The 21,262-nt window shown below is 46.9% G+C and overlaps 1 protein-coding gene across 5 annotated transcripts in view; it reads left to right on the top strand.

The window, feature by feature from the left end:
* The window catches only part of TYW1B (tRNA-yW synthesizing protein 1 homolog B), a 104,785-nt gene extending 84,708 nt beyond the window's left edge, over nucleotides 1-20,077 (top strand). For all 5 annotated transcript variants that reach the window (XM_068656284.1, XM_068656286.1, XM_068656285.1 and 2 more), the window contains 2 exons: nucleotides 7,560-7,727; nucleotides 19,723-20,077. In XM_068656284.1, the coding sequence (XP_068512385.1) occupies nucleotides 7,560-7,727; nucleotides 19,723-19,944 (390 nt within the window). In that variant the 3' untranslated portion in view covers nucleotides 19,945-20,077. The remainder of the gene's footprint in view (nucleotides 1-7,559; nucleotides 7,728-19,722) is intronic.
* The last annotated feature ends 1,185 nt before the right edge of the window (nucleotides 20,078-21,262 follow it).

The following is a 21,262-nucleotide window of genomic DNA, read 5'->3' as shown; positions in this document are numbered from 1 at the left end:
TCTTGTCCTCTTAAACAGCAAAGACTAAGTGCTTAAAATAATGAGGAAAATGAGCTCTGCTTTAATGAGTTTTTAATTACATGCACCAATAAGCGATTGCCCCCACCTGTCAAAAAGCTACTCAGAGTCTTGGTGCTATTCCAGTTAGATGAGGAGAAGACAAAGTTAAAAAATCACCTGTCCCAGTGCCTGCTGTAAAACAAACCTAAGCAGTGTGTAATTGCTTGACGGGGGGAAAAACAAACAATAAAGACTTGCTGTTTGCACCAAGCAGCAAGCCATGGGCCCAAGAGCATCCCTGCACTTTGCGTGGACCTGACAGAAGGCGTGGTAGGGGCCAAGGTGCTCACAGCTGGGCTGAGCAGCGCTGTGCGACCCCCCCAGGCGAGCTGAAGGGTGGTCGGGGCCACCCCAGGGACCGGCCGGTCGGGTACCCCAGTTGCCCTGGGTGGGAGCACGAGGCTGCACATGGCACGGGCAGCTTCTGGGTAGGTCCCGAGCTGCCTCTGCTGAAATCTCCTCCTTTAATTATTTACATCTGGGTGACGGAGGCAGGGAGCCAGTTTGGTATTTCTGTTGATTCAGCTAAAAGTTACTAATACATGGTGTGTCTGAGGAGTTCGGCTTGACGGGCGTTTGTTGCACTCTTGGAGCACCCATTAAGGCTTGATAACAAGCTTCATTGCAAGCATAGGTGAATGATTACATCTGGAATCTTCAAGTGAAGCTGCCACATCGTGTCCTTGAAAAGTCAGTCTTTAGTCCAAGCCTGCATTTTGTTGCAAATGCATTTCTGAAACTGAGGAGGAATTTTTGCAGTCCTGCACTGGGCTTGGATGCAAAGGCAACCCATGTGAACATCCCGGCTAAAGGAGGTAGCTGGCAGCTTCCAGCACGAGAAAAGGGATTAGCCTCCAAAACAAGTAGGAAGCACAACACGTGGCAATGGCTTGTGGGGCTTTTAGCTATGACCAGATGAAGTTGTAGGATGTAAAGCCTCTTCAGCTCATGGCGACTGGCCACGTGTGACGGCCCAGCACTGCTGTGCATGTTTGTAACAGTGCCGTGGGGAAATGCTTTCTGTCCTCTGCCTACTTTGTTGCAGGGGAAGGGGACTAGTACCGTTAGCCTATTGCAACTGGGGAAACTGGAGCACGATAGGAAGGATCACAGCAAAGCAAGTCGCTATCAGGCTGAAGTCTCCCTCTTACCTCCCAGTCTGAGTCTTTCTAACTTCTCCTGCCTGCCTCTGTGCATGAGGAGTGGTGGCTGGGGGATTTAACAGCTGGGGGATTTAACAGCGAGATTTCTCTTGCGAGATCTGTATCATTCACTTCTAAAAGCTGGAAGGAAAGTTCACATCCAGCGTTTCAGAGCTTAGCCTTTATGCGAGGAGTTCCTTTGACTTCAAGGGAGTTGCTGAAGATTTATGGGGTGCTGTGGCACAGATCTGCATGTAGCCATACATGTGGTGCATCCGGAGAACTCCCGATAAATATCGGGGTTATGCTGCCTAACTAACCATTTCCATTCCAGCTCTTCACATTTAACTGACACAAATAAACCAATGTCCTTTGTTAAATCAACTTGAAAGTGACTATTAAAAACAAAAACCAACCGACAAGGCCGAATCCATTCCAGTGAGGAGCAGACATGCACGAGAGCTTGTGTATATAATTTGGACAATGCTGATGCTCAGATCATAAGCATTTTTATTGCAGGGTGTGCGATCTATCAACATGTCATTTGAGGTTTTTTATATTTGTCTTGGGGCAGGACTGCCCTAGTTTTGGAGTGGTGGCTGTGTGGCTCAGCAGGTCAGGAGCACTTGGCCAACGCTCTGTTCTTCTGTTAATTCACTGAAGCCTCAATTGAACAAACGTACAATTTGTGGGCTCGGAGCTCAGAAAATTCTCTTGTTCAGTAATTAAGTTGGGAAGCCTGGACATTATCTGAGCTAAGAAACAAAGTGCTGTCATATTTACTTCCCTTCTTTCATAGTCCCATGGATTAAAATGACTGGTAGCTGATGAGATCTCCGGCAAGGAGCCAGATCGCAATGAAACAAATGTGCCGAGCAGCAGGCGACGTGAGCTTCTCATGTTTCTCACTCTCCACAGCAGTAATCATCTCGGCACAACGTGTTGCTTAAATACAGTTGTGCACGCTCGGCTCTGTTACAGCAGCACATAAATCCCGAGTGCGCTCGCTGAGGGTGCTCTGGATTCCCACCAGCATAACCAAGAACATCCGAGTTGCTTTTCAAAAGGTTTTCTTTCCAGGTATTTGCCCAAAGCTGTGTGGCATGATTAGGATGCTAAAGCATCCGTATTAAAGACTAATTAAGAGGCAGCATCATTGATGTTTCTACTGCGGGGAATTTTCTATAAGCACTAGGGTGTACAATAGACCGGTTTCCTTTTTAATACTTGATGTCTTAATAACTGTCTTCATGTATTACTGAAAAATATAACATGACCGCCCTAATCAACTGTTCACATTTTTTAAGTGGTATCAGCACTCTTAATTAACTCAAGTTTTAAGAAGTTGGAGAAGTTGAAAGCTGATGTGCTTTCATTCGGTGTGCTGCTAAGCTGATTTTCATTGATTTGTGCATGTGAATTAATCAGCCATCCGAGCACTTAGTTATTCCATTTGCCTCTGTGCTTTCTTTGCTTGTAAATGATATCTTTGAAGTTTATTAAAAGAATGAGTCATGTTGTAGCTCGCTAAGAATTTTCCCCCTCATAGTCATCCATTTTTCATGCTGCTCAAATCATAATCTGTATAATGAACAAGGGAAAATATTGCTATATGGAGCTGTGTCTGTACCGCCGAACTTTGGAGATGCATATCTTAGTTGCTTGGCTGGCTGCTCTAATAAGAACGCTTACGGTCTTTTTCAGACTTTCATAGCTGGGCTTAAAAATATTAATGTACTTCCCTGTTTAGTGTTCCCCTGACTCATGTGCTGTTGTGCACAGTCAACCTGTTTGTGCTCCAGCTCTGAGTTACGGCGTGCAGCTCAAGTATTGTTTGCCTGGGCAGATTAATAGAGGAGGGTCATCATAAATTTACCAGCGAGAAAGTAATTGCTTCCAAAACTTGTACAGTTTCTAATTAGCATGAGTCTGTTTCTTTGTAACACCTCCCTTTAAGCATCTGCCTTACAGTGTGGTTCACCTTGCTTTAATTTCAAGTGTTTGCCAAAGATCTGTTTGTTGCTGGATGTGACATTTTTGGCTTTAATGTAGCTGAACTGGGAGCAGGGCATGCCATGGCAGCTGGGAGCAGGTGCCATAAAGATGGTGGGGATGCAGGTGCCAGGTAGGAGAAGTGTTCTTCAGAGGAAAAACATGACAGTGCATGTTTTAAATGCCCATGCTTGATGGTTTTTTCTGCTGGGAATAAAATAGCAGAAGTGTTGAGTTCAGGGGACTCAGGCTTTTGTCTGGAAGAAAAGCCAAGCTTCCTACGTGAGTTTGCCCTTCTGAGTGCCAGTGAGTTTGACATTTGTTGTGGTATGACGGGTTAAACTGCTTCAATACGCTTGTAACTAGTTTTATCTGGAAAGTCACAAATAAACAACAAAACACTTCAGAAAGCTTCATACTGCTGGGCTAATGTATGAAAACTTTAACTCAATGATGGAGCAAGGCTTAAGTGAAATTGAGGTCACTGCTAAGACCGATCACTTGAACCTCCTCAGTTACTGATTTGTATCTCCAAATTAAAATAACAAATCTCCAAGTTATAAGCTTAGAAATGGCTTTGTCTCCTCTGGCCTAGGAGAACCTGTGGAGCTGCTCTGGGCTGCAGGGCACGAGCACTGCTGCAGCAAACCAGGCCTTCCGGGTCACTGCGAGCGAAGCAGGGAGGAAAGCATCTTCTGAACAATGCCACTTCATTCAGTAACTGGTTCTGAGGATACTTCAGGAAAACAGCTTTTCTGATTGCTTTCTGGAAGACTTGTGCACGCCGGTGAGCTGCAGAGCTTTGCAGACCGGTTTGCAGTGGGAAGCTGCTGTCCGTGCTCTGGGCAGTCCATGCTTGTAGCCCTTGTCATATCAGCCCACAGTTGCTGGGTATTTCCCACCCCGTGGAAAAGGGTTTTTGGGGTTCCAGCACTGTGCGACCTTTATTTCTGCGAAGTCAGTGGTGCTGTGGCATCCAGGATTGGCAGGGGCTGTGGTGGGTGCAGGTGGTGCTGCTGTTTGTGCGGGCAGGGTCAGGGGAAATCTGCAATCAGCACCCCTCAGTTTTATGAAAATCCCTCCACTTCTTGCATACACTTGTTCTAGGGCAGTTGCTTCGGCTCTCAGCATTTCACAAAGCAACATGAACTTCTCCCTGAGTGGTAGGATTATAGAAATTATAAATTGTTCCAATGGCCTTTGGCCAGAAAATCACAAGCTGCTTTTTAATGTGGTCAAATAAATTCTGCTCGTAAGTAAACAGTAAGAATTTCTCTACAGCATCAACTTAGGGATTTTGATCCGCCCTCTGTGTGTGCAGGAGACAGTCAGAGATGGGCTGTTTTCCAGGCAGGTCCCAGTATTTTCTGAATTAATTGAAGCAAAAGATTGCAGGAGTAGCATGAATTGGAGGGAGCTTTTATAAATGCTGTTATGTTTTTGGGTGTCTATTCATGTTTTCAGCCTTGAGTACTCCGTGTTTACTGGCTCTTTACACCGGCTGACCCCAAGGCATGTAACTAATGGCTCTACACCTCTCGCTTAGCTCCAAACCTCCTGCTCACCCTGGGAGCATCCACCTTCATTTTGTGTCCCTGTGCCCTTCCTCCGGGGATGTATTTGGGCTGATTTATGGTGCCAGTGTTAGTTCTGCATCCAGCTGATGCCAACTTCTGTGGTTGCTGTTGTGTGTCTGCCTGGAAGCCAGTCGATACCCAGCAGTTTGGAGAAGTGCCCCCAGCCACTGCCATGCATCCTGTACGTGCTGGTGAGCAGCCTGTAGACATCCGTGCAAACACCACTGCTGATACCAAGCTGGAGAATTACAGAATAATCTTGAAAGTTGGTGACTCGTTTCTTCAGCTGGAGTTAGTAAAGCAAAGTTTTCCAGCTGGCTTCTAAAATCCCCTGACTTTGTGGGGCTTTGTGTCTGTCCTTTCCTGCTCAGAAGGGGCAGAAGCAGCCAACCCTCGCAGTCTGCTCTGGGTCTGGGGCAGCCTTTAAGCTGCAACTTTAGTGCTGGGCAGTGAATGCAAGATGAAGAGCAGCACCTCCGTCTAGGCTTTACAGTTTTACAGTGTTTTGCTGTTGTCTGTGGAAGTCAGAGCAGTGATGCTGCAGGGGAGGGAAGCAGACCAGAGTCAAAGCACGCTGAATTGGGAAGGTGAGGTTTTGGTAGGGCACTGATGCCAAGGTGCTGACCAGGGCTCCTGTCCTTTTTCCCATAGTTTCCCACATGTCCCTGTGCAATTCTTTCACTTCCAGGTGAAATGCTCATCTTTCCTTCCCAGGGGTGTTCATCTGCTGGCTTTATTGAGGGGTTGTTAGGTGCTTGGCTGCTGCTGAAAAACAGCTCAGTTGAGCAGAAGGGCAGAAGCAGAACTTTTTTTGAGAAATCTGGGTTTTGCCCTGGGGAGGATGCTTTCATCCCTGTGGAATCACTTCTGGTTTAGCGAACACAAAGTGTTAAGTGGCAGTGGCCCATGCAAATTCTGCAGCTTTAAAGCCCAGTTCTGCCCTGCTTTGAACTTAATTAGCACTTGTCTTCAGAAAATCTCCAGGTTCACAGGAATCCTCCACTTTGTTCAAATTTTGTACCTTTTAATTTTTAGACATTTCTTTAGGGTCTCAATTGCACCCTCTGTGCATGCACAGACTAGGAGGATAATTTGTATATTTGTGGATTTTTTTCTTCCCGTTTATTTTGAAAGAAAGGTATTTTAATGCTGTTTCTCTGGGTTCAAGCTGCTCCTGCCCTGCCAGCACCTACATCTATTCCTTTCTCCTAATGAGCCACGTCTCTGCTAATACTGGCTCTGCTGCTCCATAGGACTCTGCCCAGCCCATGGGTGCACAGCTGCATAATGATTTGCAAATGCTTCTCTTACACAAATTCAGGGAGGATCCTGTTGTTTCTGTAGACTGCCCAATAGTCAGGAAGAACCTTGAGATCTCAAGTTCAAAACAATTGAGTAAAGAGCACTGAGCATCTTGCTTGAAATGTGCAGTCCATTGCAGCTGCAGAAGCACGTATCCACACGGCCCAGGCTACAGTTCCCTGGGTCTCCTTGCATGGGCACCACGGGAAGGCAGCCAGTGGGCTTTTTCACAGAATCACAGAATCACAGAATCTCTAGGTTGGAAGAGACCTCAAGATCATCGAGTCCAACCTCTGACCTAACACTAACAGTCCCCACTAAACCATATCCCTAAGCTCTACATCTAAACGTCTTTTGAAGACTTCCAGGGATGGTGACTCCACCACCTCCCTGGGCAGCCCGTTCCAGTGCCTAACAACCCTTTCAGTAAAGAAATTCTTCCTAACATCTAACCTAAAACTCCCCTGGCGTAACTTTAGGCCATTCCCCCTCGTCCTGTCACCAGGCACATGGGAGAACAGGCCAACCCCCACCTCTCTACAGGGAGAGATTTTGTGTTGATCTGGGGCAGTTACAGCAATTACCTATGGCTAAAATAGACTTTTAACTGTCTTGTAATTAGATTGAACAGCCAGAAGATGGAGGGGCTTGGAGAGAACTGTTTTTACAATGAGTTTGGAAGAGATTTGTACAAATAGTAGGGGGTGGTGGCAGAAACTGCAGCCTTGGCTCAGGAGGGGGAGTCATTACCTCTGCAGAACACAGGGCCCCTCTGGAAACACCGTGCTGCAACTTCATAGAGTCATTAAGGTTGGAAAAGACCTCCAGGATCATCTGGTCCAAGCATCCCCCTACCACCAACGTCACCCACTAAACCATGTCCCTAAGCACCACGTCCAGCCTTTCCTTGAACACCCCCATGGACGGTGACTCCACCACCTCCCTGGGCAACCTGTCCCAATGTCTGACTGCTCTTTCTGAGAAGAAATGTCTCCTAATTTCCAACCTAAGCCTCCCCTGGCACAACTTGAGGCTGTTCCCTCTTGTCCTATCACTAGTTACCTGTGAGAAGAGGCCGACCCCAAGCTCCCCACAGCTTCCTTTCAGGCAGTTGCAGAGAGCCGTAAGATCTGTCCTGAGCCTCCTCTTCTCCAGACTTGTTGCATTAGTCATTTGTGAGACTTTATTCTAGGCACATCATGCTTCAAAGCAAAGTGACCTTCTCAGACATCCCTTGGTGGCTCAGGAGCACAAGCTCTGTCTGTTTGGGTGCTTTGAACTGTTTTTGCAGGCTAATGCCTGACCTGTGTGTCACTGCTGGGGAAGCCTGAGCAGACTGCGGTTACCAAAGCACCGAGGGACTGGTCTGTTTGAGGCTATCCCCAAATCCAAATTCTTTTCTGTAAGATGCAGCATGAAGGGGGGTAAAATGGACCTGACCTTGAAGGGTTGAGCTGACAGTGATTGTTTCCGTGTTTCTTCTCAGGGGGTGACGTACTGCGGAGAAAGCTCAGCCAGCAGCCTCACCATGGCCAACGTCCCCTGGCACGAAGAGGTGGTGCGCTTCGTCCAGGAGCTGGTCGAACTCATCCCAGACTACGAAATCGCCTGTGAGCATGAACACTCGAACTGTCTGCTGATAGCTCACAAGAAGGTGAGACTCTTCTGTGCCAAGCTGTGAGATCAGGCACCATGCCTTGGCCTTGGAAGTGATGTGCAATTGCCTTATTCGAGCAGATTTTCTTTCTGGAGCTAGCTTAATGCTTCTGGAGGGAAAAATGCCTAGTATGTACCGCAGAGAGTTAATGAAGCCACTGCAGGTTTCAGTTGTCGTGATAACTCAGAGCACTTCCACAGCGTTACACAGCACGAAATATCTAATGGGTCCAGGAAGAGCTCATTGCAATTATTTCTTGTGCTTCATCACTCTCGCTGCTTTGTGTTTTGAGAGAGGCAAAGGCAAATCTTGTTGAGGTGGGTCAGCTGTTTTTGTCTCATTGCCTTATTTTTCTTTGTGATGATCTTCATTGGTATATGCAGCTCTTTAGGGAACTTACGCTTCACACAAGGTTAGGGTTGTGTTTTGCCTCCTCTGGATCCTGGCAATGCCTTCCAAAGCTCTAGATGTCCATGTTCACTTCAACCAAAGCTGGAATAACGTATTTGGCTTATTCTGGAGCTATAATTCTGTCAAAGTTCAAATCGATATGTAGATGTTAAATACCGTCTGCGTGCTTTTTTGAACTGGACCTGCCTTTCTGCAAAATCATTCATCAGAACACAACAGGCACATTTGTGTTCTCTGTCCTGACGATGGAGAAGAGGATGCAGAGCTGCCTTCTGGTGCCACCCAGTGTCCCTTATGCTACTGGGGCGCTTTGCAGGCCAGGTGTGTCTCAGCAGCCTTTGAGTGCGTATGTAAGATGTTGTGTTAGAAACTCAGGTTCCTTCATGAATACCATCAACACAATTTGAAATACAAATGAAGTGCCAAAAAATATTTTGTAAAGGATGCAGGTTATGAGAAATATCAAGTACAACTTGCCTTTCTGAGCTCCAGCAAAGCTTAATAGAAAGATGATAGGAAATGTCTAATGTGCTAGCAATGCAACTGGTGGAGCAACTACTTACTATGCTACTAGTGATGGTTTTGCTCTTTGCTTGTGTTTGCTGAAGCCACATATTCTCTCTTACCATCTGCTTGGACGGGGACATGGTTTTAGTCAGTGTTGTATGGCTTTACATGCAAGAAAATTCTGGCCATGCTATGCTACACACAGGGAGTAACTGGTTAAAATCGCCACTTGCAGAAGGTCTGAAATATTTTAAATTGGTGTTTGGAAACAATTAGAATCTCATTGTCGAAAACTTTTGTGCAATTGCAAAACTTTGTTGCTTTCCTTGATTTGCTGTTTTATGGGAATAGATGTAAAAGGAGCAGAAAAAAATGTGATACCTGGCACTATTTTTTTTTTGTTTCAACTCATGATAAAGTTGCTTTATTTACAGTCTCAGTCTTGGTTGTTGCCACTGGCAACAGTGCCTGAACAAATCCTTGAATGCAAAAAATCCTTTTCTAAGGTGAAAGGCTCAGGGAAAGAAAGGAAACAGATTGCCACCTAAGTTATTGATGCATAATTTAAGTAACACTGTTAGTAACAAGAATAGATTGATACCAGCCCAGGAGGAATTCAACAGCTGCTTTGCTTTCCAAAGCCATTAGGAGAGGGCGTCTTTTGGAAACAATCTATACTTGGTACTAAAACAACTAATAAAAAAAAATATATTTCTATTACATTTAATTCAGAATTTCAGGCTCCAGTGGAGAATAAAATTTGTCAGTGTATATTATTTGGAGAAAATCTGTACTCTGGGAACAATCAAACTGTAGTGAGTAATTGCAAAATCAAAGGTATCTTTAGAAAGTTAAGGAGTTGCAGGAAGTAGGTAATAAAAATAATTTTAAAATGTGATTTTGTTCTTTGGGCTCTGCTAGGTCTGAGTTTTGAGGTTTTGAAACAATATGTATACTAATAATTTTAAACCCTAGTATTGAAGTGCCAGCATGTACTAAAGAGTCTGGACACGTCAGAAGTAATGCACCTTGATTATAGCCTCTGCTCCTTGATTTAAGAAGAGTCATTGATAGGCACCTGCTCACTTGATGAATAATAGTTTAGGACTTGAGCTCTGAAGTATTTTAAGGCCAGAGATTTAGGTAGAAAAGGTTTTTTTAGGTAGAGGAAGCTGCAGTTTGCCTAGTGGTATTTTCTTGTTTTGGGAAATCAAGAGGAGGTTATACATGTAGAAGCTGTTGCATTTTAGGGGTACTTCAGTGTCTCAAAAATCTGCTGTTAGTCTTTGAAGTCTCTTCCCTCACACGTAGGCATGCACACACATTTTTTTTTTAATTCCATTGACCAGAAGTACGGTCATGGTGTCTGTGTGTCTTTCTACAACTAAAAATAAGAGGCTGGTGAAAGCCTTCAGGCCTCAGTGAAGCTGGGGAAGTGAAAGGACTGTTGCTTACCTCAGGGAGCTCTGGACCTGGCAGCTCCTAAAAAAAAATATGCATGGAGCACCTGTACTGCCCTCATAGGGAGCTGAGGAACCACTGGCTGCAGGCGTTGCCACGCTTTGAGGTCAGCTGGGTACCAGTACCAGCCCCCTGGAGCCAGAGGGCAGCTGGGCTTGGGTGCAGGGTCTGTCTGGATCTGGGCTCCCAAGGCTGTGGGGATTCCTCAGAGCCATCTTTTCTGTGTGCCCCGGCACGCTGACCTCGAGCCCGCTGCATCTGCTTTGCTTCTTCAGCAGTGGTGCTAAATCCTTCAGTAATTGTTTCACTTTGTACCAAATTCTATAAATGCCACAGTACAAAAACCTAATTTGTTAGTGCTTTTGAACTAATTGGCTGAGATATTGAGACAGCAGCGACTTTATAATACAACCATTAATATGTATAACCTTTTCCAGAGTGAGACCTCCAGCAGCTGGCTTCCCTGCACTGTAACAATAAATGTTTCCTTGAGACAACCACAACGAGTGCCTAAGGAGAGAGAATGTGCTCCAGTTGCCTTGCAGCAAATATTTTTTTGAATGAAAGCTAGCATTTCAATAATTTCTCAAATGAAACCCTCTGCCTCACTTTGTTGAATTTGCTTTATGCATGTGTTTACCACCCGCTCCGTTGTATCAAAACGCTTGCCTGCCAATTACCTCCCCTTAGGTTTGTTTAAATATCTGACTCGCTTTTGCAAGGGGGAGTTGGTTTCCAGCCATGCTTTCCCAGTTGCTTTCCAGACCTCAGTTTCTTGTTAGCACGGTCTGCATCCTGTGCTGCTGCTCGGTCTGGTCCTTAGCAGGTCTGTGTGTGTGTGTGTGTGTGAGCACCCCTGCCTCCCCTGTGGTGCTGGGATTGTTTTCCATGTCAGTGGATTTCCATGTTGTTTCCTTAGCATAAGGAACACTTTTTTTTGCCTGAGTGGAGGTGTCTGTTAACAGGGTGAGGTGAATGGTCAGCAAGCTCAGAGAAGTTGCTGTCAGCATCCTCTTTTCCCAAATAAACAGATTTGCCTGGCTTCTGCAATCAGATTCAGGTCCGTACCCTGGATGCAAGATCCTCTAGGGCTGCTTGGTCCAGATGCAGCGATTTTACCACAGACCTCCCTCATCTCACCAGTGGAGTGTTTTCTTTCCCTGGTGCTGCTGGCTGGCTCCTCTGGCACAGCAGGGTCGCAGCAGGCACAGCGTGCCCACTGGCACCGAGCAGCTGGAGCACAAGCCGAGGCAGCCACTTCTGGGAAGGTATCTGCAGACACTTGATGGGGAAGATTTTGCTTTCATTCCTCTTGGAGGCCCTGCAGGAGGATATTGCCTGAGCTACCCCGTGCTGGTGGAGGTGAGGTGTCCTTCCATACAAGGTATGGGCGGTCTGATAAGGGAGACATGCTGTCAGAGGAAGGACTCTCCTCACTGTCCTCTCCTGCAAGAGCTGGGGAGAAGATTTCCCATAGCCAAGATATAGTGCTGAGGGTGCACAGTGTGCCACCACAGCAGATATTATGGGTAGCTGCAATTGAAATAAGCTGGGGGGAGATGGCAACCTGGTCTGTGGTGCTCATTGCTCTCCATCAACCAAGAGATCTTCCCACCAGAGATTAAATCAGACTTCTTTTTGTTCCCACCGGGCTTTCCAGCATCACCCATGTCTGTCCCATGGGGCTCTGGTGGGACACGAGGACTTCACGTGCACCCTGGCTGTGCTTGTAGGAGGCTTGAGAGTTTGGGTGAAGGACAGTGAAGTTGCTCCATGCTGAGCATTTCATCTATATTTAGGGAGGAGAAGGAAGCACTTAACTACCAGCTGCAGATTGACTAACAAGGGTTATATTACAGAAAAATAGTCCATCACATCCATTTCCTTCCTGCCTTGCAAATCATTTGGAGAGCGTGAGCTGTCCCTGTGATCCTGCATCCCAGATCCAGAACTTGGACCCTGTCCTCCTCTTGCTACCTCAGCTGTTATATCAGCATTACCCCATGCTGTGACTGGTGCAGTACATGGGGAAAAGGGACTTGGCTTGCTGCTTCATGTCAGAAGGTCATGAAAGATGCCACATCCCTGCGCTGGGGCTCCTCCCTGTCTCAGGACAAAGTGTCTTAGTAGCCAAAGTACAGCCTGATTGCAGGTGTGAGCATGAGGTCTTATGGGTTTTAAGTTGCTTTTTTTTCCCCTCCGTCTCCTTCGAAGTAGGAAGGTGGCTCTGCTGTGCTTGATCTGGTAGTTATTAAAAGAAGATCAGTTATGCTAAGGTAATCAATTTTTCATCCATCGGAATTAAAACTGTCTGGATGTAGCCCTGGTTTAATTGGCAGATGAGTTGTTCACCTCTGCAGCAGGTACAGATTAAAAAAAAATCTGCAATAATGAATCTTTTCTTTAGAGTAATTAATTCATACAAGATTAGATTTAATAAATAGAAGCTGACAAGTGGCAGAGGAACGATCCCACAAGCATCAAGCACTGCAGTACTGGCCCAGCAGCGAAAGGCCAGGTTGCTTTAGCCTTGGTTTGGTGTTGTCTTTTTGTTTTGCTGCTCTCAGGAAACATGATAGCAAACCCCATTTCCAGGCACTGTGGTTGCCAGCTCTGGGAGGTGTTTCATCTACTTCAGCGTGGCTGCTTGCAAAGAATGGATTGGTTATAACCTTCTGTTCCACACGGTTGTTACTTAACTAGTTTAATCTTTACTTCTTCCATGCAAAGCCTGAGGTTACAATTGATAAATAAAAATAAAAGGTTTTTAACTTTTAACAAGCTGTGTGACCCTGTTAAGATTAATTTATCTACAATATTTCTTCTTTTTTTCCCTGAATGACTCCAGCTCAGCCACTTTCACTGTTGAATAAATGGAGCCTTAAATAATTGTGAGTCTTAATTAGATGAGAAACTGTGTGTAATAATACAATGAATTATTTGTTTGACTTTAAGGAGTACTGTCAGAGTACTTTGTACTGACAGGTGCCAAAAAGTCACTGCAGTTGCATAGTGCAAGTTTTCTCTCTCATTATATGTGGTCTAATTAATACTACCTTGTGTGCAGGAGTTGTTTACTGAAATGATTGGCTGCATCAGTTTTAAAGTAAGATGCTTGGGACTGAGACCTTCAGAGTCATTTTCCAGCTGCCTTCCTCATGTCAGGCATTTTTCTGGGCATAGACATGGAGAGCAGCAATACAAAGCCAGTAGCTGAAAGCAACCTCATTGCAGATCCGAAGCGGTAAATAATTCCTGAGCAGCACATTTCACGTGGCATTACCCCGTACTCAGACATCTATTTCAGGTCCCAGAGTTCTTAAACATTTCAAAACCGTGCAACCTTGAGAAGTAAAATGGAGTTGGAAGATGGGATTGTATTTCTCACAAAGGGCATCACAGAGGTGAGGCGGGCTTGCAAAGCCAGCCATGGTGGCAGCAGGAGGAACGGACCCAGCTCAGCCTCGCGTGCTGCCTCTGGGGCTGCGATGTTTAAATTCCTTCTGACTGTAAGAGCCCAGCTGCACCGTCTAGACAGCTCACGACTTCTGTCCATTATAGAAAATCCAGATGTGCGCCTACCCCACCAAATCTGGTTCACAGACAGGTTCTCTGCAAGGCTGGTGCTGTTTCTTTAGGTCTGATGTGCTGCAACACACCTGGAGTCTGGGACAGGCCCCAAGGCTCTGGTGCCAATGCAAATGCAAGAGGAAAATAGGTGATGGGTGTTAACTTCTGCACTGCTGTACAGCTGCTTGTAGGCAGATTTATTTTTGTATTCTGAGTCAGATATCATTGCAGATCAATGAATTTTGCAGTGTGTTGATGCTCCTGTGTTGTTCCAGCTGCTGCCAGGGGAGCTAAGGAGAGGAGTGTTTTCTGCTATGCACTTTTGTCTCAAAATGCTCTTAATGTAAACCGTCTAGTGTGAAGCAGGTGGTCTTCAGTGACCCCATGGGCTGTGGGCTCACCTGGTCTGAAGTGCAGTCTGCAGTGCTGGCAGGAAGCTGTGCAGGTGCTCGAAAACACACAGGCATACTTTTAAGTTTCAAGAATATAAGTATAGAAACATGGAATTTAAAAACAAAATGAAGAACTACCAAAAGTACCAAAAGTGCCAAAGTGCAAAGCCCCGTTCCCTTTCCCCAGAACAATATTTTTTCCTTCTTAGTGAAAGAATATATTTAGGCTCAGCAAAGAAAGCATTTCAAGGGAAGGTGCTGACAAACAGACTGAGGATACCCAATTGCTTTTCCAAAGATAAGCTTTCTTCTCAAAAAATGTAAATAGAAGGTAGCAGTGTTGGGTTTTAATCTCTGTGCTTTTAAATGCTCAGACAGTGCAGGGAGCGCAATGCTGCAGGCTCTGGATGCATTACTTCCCTTAAAAACAAATAAAAAAAAAGATGTGTTTTTTGGAAAGCACAGCCCTTCCGAAACCCTGCCTGCGGCACCGAAGCACCCCGCAGCACTGGGTCGCTAGAGCCATCAGCAGAAGCTTTGCCCTGGCGACACAGAGCCCCTGTGTAAGCTGTCAGCTTGTGTTGCTCAGCAGGGTTTTGAGAGAAGGCGGAGGAAGACCTAATCGCTTCTGAATGTGTAAGAGCAGAGCCAGCAGCTGGGTTTGATTTGGTTTTTGGGATAGGACATAAAAGTGCAGGCAAGGGAAGGGAAGCATCCGAGCTGCTGGCCTTACAAAAGCTCAGCTGCTGAGACCTGCTCTTGCAAAATGCTCTTTAATGTCTCATGCCCCATGCAAACCAAATAAGCGTTGATGTAGCATTGGCCAAAACCCTTTTTTCAGAATGTTGGGGGTTGCAATTAGAAAAACTGTTGGGGGATTGGCGTGACCTCCCTGCACATCCAGACTGCTCCCTGCTGTCCAGTGCCGTGTCCATGCTGCTGAACGTGCCCCGTTTTCCCTCCTTGCTACTGACTGATTTTTGTGTGGGTTTTAAGACTGCATATAAAGCTGCTGTATTTAACTGGTAAATACTGCACGTGCCATTTGCTGGACTACTAAACCCGTGCATTTATCCACACGTTCACGAGTCATTGAAGCAGAGCTGGTTGTGAGCCCCCAAGCCCTGTTTTCTCCCTCCGCCCTGCATCAGCCTCACAGGACGCAATGTGCCGAGGCTGCCTTGTGGCCCTGTGGGCTGTGCTGTGGTTTGTCCTGTTCTGCCCGAGCTCTGTCCTCCTGTCCGGGAAATGCACGCTTTTCTGCAGAGACCAGCAGTCAGCGGGCAAAGAGGAGCGTTCTCCTTCCAGCGTGTTTTCCTCTGAGGAGAATATAGCATTATCCTTGTTAGGGCAAGCTAATTGGGTTTTGGCTGACTTCCATTTTTCAGCATTGGCATTTCATGTGTCACCATTTCTGCCTTTCTTCTGTATTTTATCCCTTCGTATAAACCCCGTGTTTATTTCTTGGCAATTACGCGCGAATGGGCCAATGTAGTAAATTGTACTACTATATCGTCCTCAATACATGCATAAATTTTTATTCTCCAAAATTGTTTATGCAAATAGGTTGATAAGAAGAGAAATATGTAGTGTTGTTCTTCTCCTTCGTGTATGTTGATGGGTTTCTGCAGCAAGCAGCTCTTCTGCGTACAGACTAAACAGCTCTAAACATACTGCAAAAGCTGATTTAAAGAAATTTCCCATTCATATCCATGCTGCCGCAGCTCTGCCCCATGCACAGGGCCTTGGTGTCGTGCTACAAAATAACTTTGAACCAAAAACCTGTGGAGCTGTAAGCAGTTGTGTCGCAGGGGCAGGGAGGTGATGCTCAGGGTGGTCGGAGCCACCTGAGCCTTCAGCTCTGAATGTGTGCTTCCAGGTTCCTCCTGACTCGAGGGCCATTATGAGTTCCTTATGGTGCTCCTTGCACGAGCTGTAGGATCTGCAGAAATAGGGTTTGCGGAGCTGGGCACCAGTACAGCTTCTGACCGGAGCAAGCAGGGGTGGGAGCCTGGGGACCCAGGGACGAGAACTCCTGGGGGGAAGCTGAGCGCTGGCCCCGGCATCACCTCGCTGTTGAGCAAAGCCCTTGGGAGGCGCTGAGTTTGCCTTTCCAGACAGCACAGCCTGGCCTCAGAGCCACTGAAGGAGCTTTATTGCTCTTTTTTTAAGATGCTAACTTGAAAACAAGGGGAAGGTTTCAGCCATTCGTCTTTTGCCGATGTATTTATCGCCTTAAAAGACTTAACCAGGTAGTGAAAAATTTGATAAAACATCCAACTGCATTAGTTTGAAATAACACTGATGCCTATCATTGGTTCGCCTGTTGTATGGATGTTGTGAAACTGTTCCAAGTCTTAAATCTTCCATTATCTGTGAAATAATCATAAAATTGTTAAAACTTCGTCTGTAAATCCTAAGCAATTGAGGCTCTTCTCCCCTACCCCACGTTAGTCTGGTTTTTATTCCTTAGCAGAAGTAATTGGTTTTCATGACAAGAATAAAGGATGGTTCCCATCTCTTTGTTTTTTATTGCTGTTGTTTTGCAGCCCCACAAATATTTAATAGTATTTAATCTGCTTTTGTAACAAACCCCAGGCAGCCTCCATCCAGCCGCTCTTGCGGGAGCTCTTGTTGTGCAGGGCTGCAGCAGGCGGTTCGCAGCATCAGTAGCTCTGCTGTGTCAGGAGCTGCAGGTTTGTATATTGAGTCCAAATGAGATGGCTTAGAATCTCCCCTAGGTGCCCCAGCCGACGTTCAGGACACCTGTGGAGCAATGCGAGTGATTGTGCAAGCCTGGGGGGTTAAAACCAGACTAAACCAGAGCTCCATCACTTTGTCCTCAGGAGAGCACGTGTAGGGCTTTATTCTGAGGGGATGAGGAGGGGGCAAATATCCCCTTCTGCCACTGACCAAACTACCTCTCCAAGCCTCACCTCGCTCAGAAGCACAGCCCAGAGGCTGTGGGTCTGAGCCTCCTGCACTTGGGCCACCTGCGAGCTGTGTCCTCCCTGCTTCTGCTCCTTGGCCTCCGGGAGCCTCCGGAGTTTGTGCTGCCTGGTGGGGTCTGGGGAAAGGCAGAGCTTTGGTGCTGCTCGAGGTTTTCTCACACAGAGGCAGCACCCAGTGCCACGTTCCTCAGTGCTGTCTGCTGTCAAATTGTGGGTCAAGAACGCCCAATGCTCCGCATGTTTGCGCTTAACGGGGTGCTTCTGGTTTGGGAAATATGAGTGCTCGTGTCTGTTGGAGGAGTCGGGGTGCCTGCCCCCAGAGCTTCTGACAGCACAGTCCGCTTGCAGGAGCACTCTAACACATATGGCCAAAATCGCCCCACAGACACTGGTGTGGGTGGGATGTTCTGGGTTTTATCTCCTGCTGTTAGCCTTGTTGAAGGTCACTGTCTCCACAGATACCACAGTGAGATACAGCTATGGCAGGGCATGAAGGGAGTAGTTTGCTTTGAAAACGGGAAGCAATACAATTGTGTCCTGGTTTCAGCCTTTGATCCCTGTGCAAGACAGCTTTTACCCCCAGGTGGGCAGCGGTGCTGTTCTGCTGGGAGACTCCGTAGAGGCACAGATCTACACCAGGGTTTGGGTTGGGGACGGCAGCTGCAGCCTTGTGTCAGCTGCCCTGGTGGCACGAGCACCTCTCGTGGCTTTGGCTCTTGCTCAGCCTCTCTTGGCTGCAAGGTTAAGGATTCTTTGCAAGCTTCCCCTTCCCTCCTGAGATGAGAGCATCCCATGGGTTTTCAATGAAATGAGCTTTACAAAATTACCTCTTCAGCTGGTTCCAAGTCTCAGCTGTGGCTTTATTCTTTATGTAGAAGGTTTGTTAGTTGGCCTTGAGTCTATCTAGGGACCCATCTGACGAGTTAGGAGCTCTGAGCGTGTCATGGGAATAGGCTCAGCAACTTGCTGTGTGCTAAGCAGCTCTGCTTCATGCTGCCTGTGTTACAGGCCGTGTGGCTGGATCCTGCAGAATTTTTTTCCCTTAGTTCATGTGAGAATTTATTGATGAGCAGGAGTGAATCAAATCTGGGGAGGGCTCTGATGCATGGTCTGAACTTGTTCAAGCGTCTTCCCTTCAGCCTCTGGCTTTTGGCTTATGATGTTTCCAGACAGGCACTGGGGATAGAAAGAGAGGGGTGGGAGAGCAGAGAGAAGCTGCAGAGGAGTGCCATGGGCAGAACAGGTCCAAGCCCCAGGTCTCTGCTGGCTGCAGAGCACCACCGCCTGCCTGCAGCACTCCCAGGCTGCTGTGCTGGGAAGGGCTGCGAGCGGGGCTGCAGAAACCTTGCTCTGGGATGCTCTTTGTGCCAGTAAGGTTTGAGTCTTGGTAGTTAGGACTGCACCGGAGGGATGGGAGCTGGGTAACTTGGCCAAAGTCATCTGGCACCTCCCATCGGGAGGGAAGCTCAGCTCTCCTGAGGCTGGTTCTGTCAGGGACCTGTCTGCTTTCCCAGCAATGTGTTGCCTCCTCTGCTGTTGCTTTATTTTCAGCCACTCACATGGGAAAGGACGTGTTGCCTTGTTTAAATGTTAGCATATAAAGAACGAGCCTCGGGCGAGCATATTTACAGCAAGACTCCTTCCCGGCTGTTCTGGCTCTGCAGTCGCACATCTCTGCTCTGGGTGAAGGACTCCTCCTGCAACAATTTGCTGCAATTACACAGGCAGCAAGAGATTAACATTGGCAATGTTTGATTCAAAGTTTTGCAGGTATCAGCAGTTTTTCCAACCAAAAAAGCTTTTAGTTCTTGGGCAGAAAGTCAAATGCCATTTAAATGCATAACCATCAGGTTTCGAAAAAATCAGGGAGCCAGTATGTTTTCCCTCTTTCTTTGGATAAGCTCTCAGCTCAGACAAATCCTAATTGAGGATTCAGTCAAGACTGCTGCTAAATTAGCAGAGCAGGTCTGTGAGACAAACGCAGCTTCAACTTGTCAAAGTAAGGAATTCTTAAATTTCTTGTATCGAAAGAGGATTCGTGTCATTAAACCTTTTTATCTTTCCCCACTCCCGAACACAGCCCTTCTGCCCCTGCCTTTCATCAAGGGACACCTGGGTATCGGGCTCAAATTTATACATTGCTTCCAGGACTCCTCCAGTTCCCCAGATTAAGGTGTCTAAGGTATAAATGACAGTGCACTGGCAAGTGCAATTGCACCTGAGAACTGGGCTTTGGGATGCAAAGTGGGGCTGAAATGATGTTGGGATCTGGTACTTCAAAGGATCAGTCAAGCCACCAAACAATCGAATCTTCATGAAGCTTATCTGCTGGTAGACAGCTCTGCTAAATGACTACAGCTGTAAGAGAAGTGGCCATCCTGTTTCTGCGTTTGCTTTGTCAGACCTCATGGATGAAATGTAGCTCAGAAACAGTAAGCTCCTGGTGTATGTCTGCCTGAAGGATTTCCTTTTCCTCTTTAAGAATCTATCTTAACTTCTGGATGGCTTCACCTTGGACATAATGGGGCCAGAAATTTGGGGAAAAAAATAAATAAAAAATCACCAGACCCACAAAAAAAAATACAGGTAGGAAACCAATTTAATACACACCCAGCTTCAGCAGCTTGTCCCACCATGAATCACTGACATGGTAATGCTCCCTGCTCTGCAGCACAGTAACACGTCTCTCTTATTTTGCAGTTCAAGGTTGACGGCGAGTGGTGCACCTGGATCAACTACGAGCGCTTCCAGGAGCTGGTGCGAGAGCACGAGAGGAGTGGGGGATCAAAGACATTCACAGCAGCAGACTACACAGCCAGGACTCCTCACTGGGCGCTTTTTGGGTCCAGCCAACGGGGCTTTGATCCCCTGGATGTAAGATACCAGCGGAAGAGCAAAGCAAAAGACATCTCTGGGTGCTGACGTTAGGATGGGGCTTGCCAGTCTGCAGGCTGGCTGATGGATGAGCTTTGGTCTTCATTTCCATACTAACACCCATATCAAATCTGTTCACGTAGACTTTCTGAAGTTGAATATTGAGAAGGATGTTGAAGTCTTTGTTTAACCCTTCCTTGCTGTTTTTAGGGCTTCTTGGATGGAAGTATTTATAACACTTTTTACCTTGTACAAATGCTGCGTGAGAGCAATGTGTCATCGTTGGCAGCGCCATCGGGGAGGCCGCGTTCGTGATCTCTGTGGCTGTGCAAGCTGGGGTTCAGGTGCGGTGGGGTGGGCATTGGTGTTAATTTGGTGACGAATCATAAGGGAGACCAGGGGTGCACCCAGCTCGGCTGCAAAGTGTGTGGTGTCCACAGGGGTAAGTGTGAAGGGGATTTAGGCACTGCTGGCTGGCTGGGTCTGTGCAGGTGCGACTGCAGGCAGATCTAAAAGCCCCACTGAAGGCCTCATTGTACCAACAACTGTACCTTTATGTGTTCTGAACACCTGCTGTCTGCTGCCCAAGGTTCAGCTTACTGGGGATGGTGTAAGTAACAGCACCCCTACTAATGTCGTGTGCAACTTCTGATATCTGTCCAAATGATTTCCAACTCCATGGTTTCGGCAATGTGTACTTTCCAAGCTGTTTTACTCCAGTCTCCCAGCAGCCTTAACCAGCACATGATCCGTCAAAGCCACGCTGTGCTCATGGAAGGATGCCTTTGCTCCACCTGTGCAATTCACCAGCCCCTTGTGGTTTAAGCCAGCGGGCAGCTCAGCACCACGCAGCCACTTGCTCATTGTCCACAGTGGGATGGGGAGAGAATCGGAAACAGGTAAAACTCATGGGTTGAGATGAAGACAGTTTAACAGGCCAGAAAAGGAAGGGAAGATAATAAAGGAACACACAAAACAAGTGATGCACGACACGATTGCTCGCTGCCTGCTGACTGATGCCCAGCCAGTCCCTGAGCAGCAGTGGCCCCTCCAGCCAACTCCCCCTGCTTAATTGCTCAGCATGACACCGTAAGTTGTGGGATATCCCTTGGGCCAGTTTGGGTCACCTGTCCTGGCTGTGTCCCTTCCGAAGCTTCTTGTGCACCCCAAGCCTTCTTGCTGGCAGCATGAGAAGCTGGGAAGTGTGGCTTCGTGTAAGCACTAAAACTTTGGTGTGTTACCAACGTTATTTTCCTCCAAAGTCCAAAATATGGCACCATGCCAGCCACTGTGAAGAAAATTAACTATATCTCAGCCCAAACCAGGACCCAGCATCACCACTGGTTTGAATAGGGGTGCCAATCTG

The sequence above is a fragment of the Anas acuta genome, chromosome 19 (assembly GCF_963932015.1).
Source record: "Anas acuta chromosome 19, bAnaAcu1.1, whole genome shotgun sequence".
Classification (NCBI taxonomy): Eukaryota; Metazoa; Chordata; class Aves; order Anseriformes; family Anatidae; genus Anas; species Anas acuta.
The sequence above is the reverse complement of the archived record's forward strand: the minus strand, read 5'-3'. Positions and strand labels throughout refer to the sequence as shown.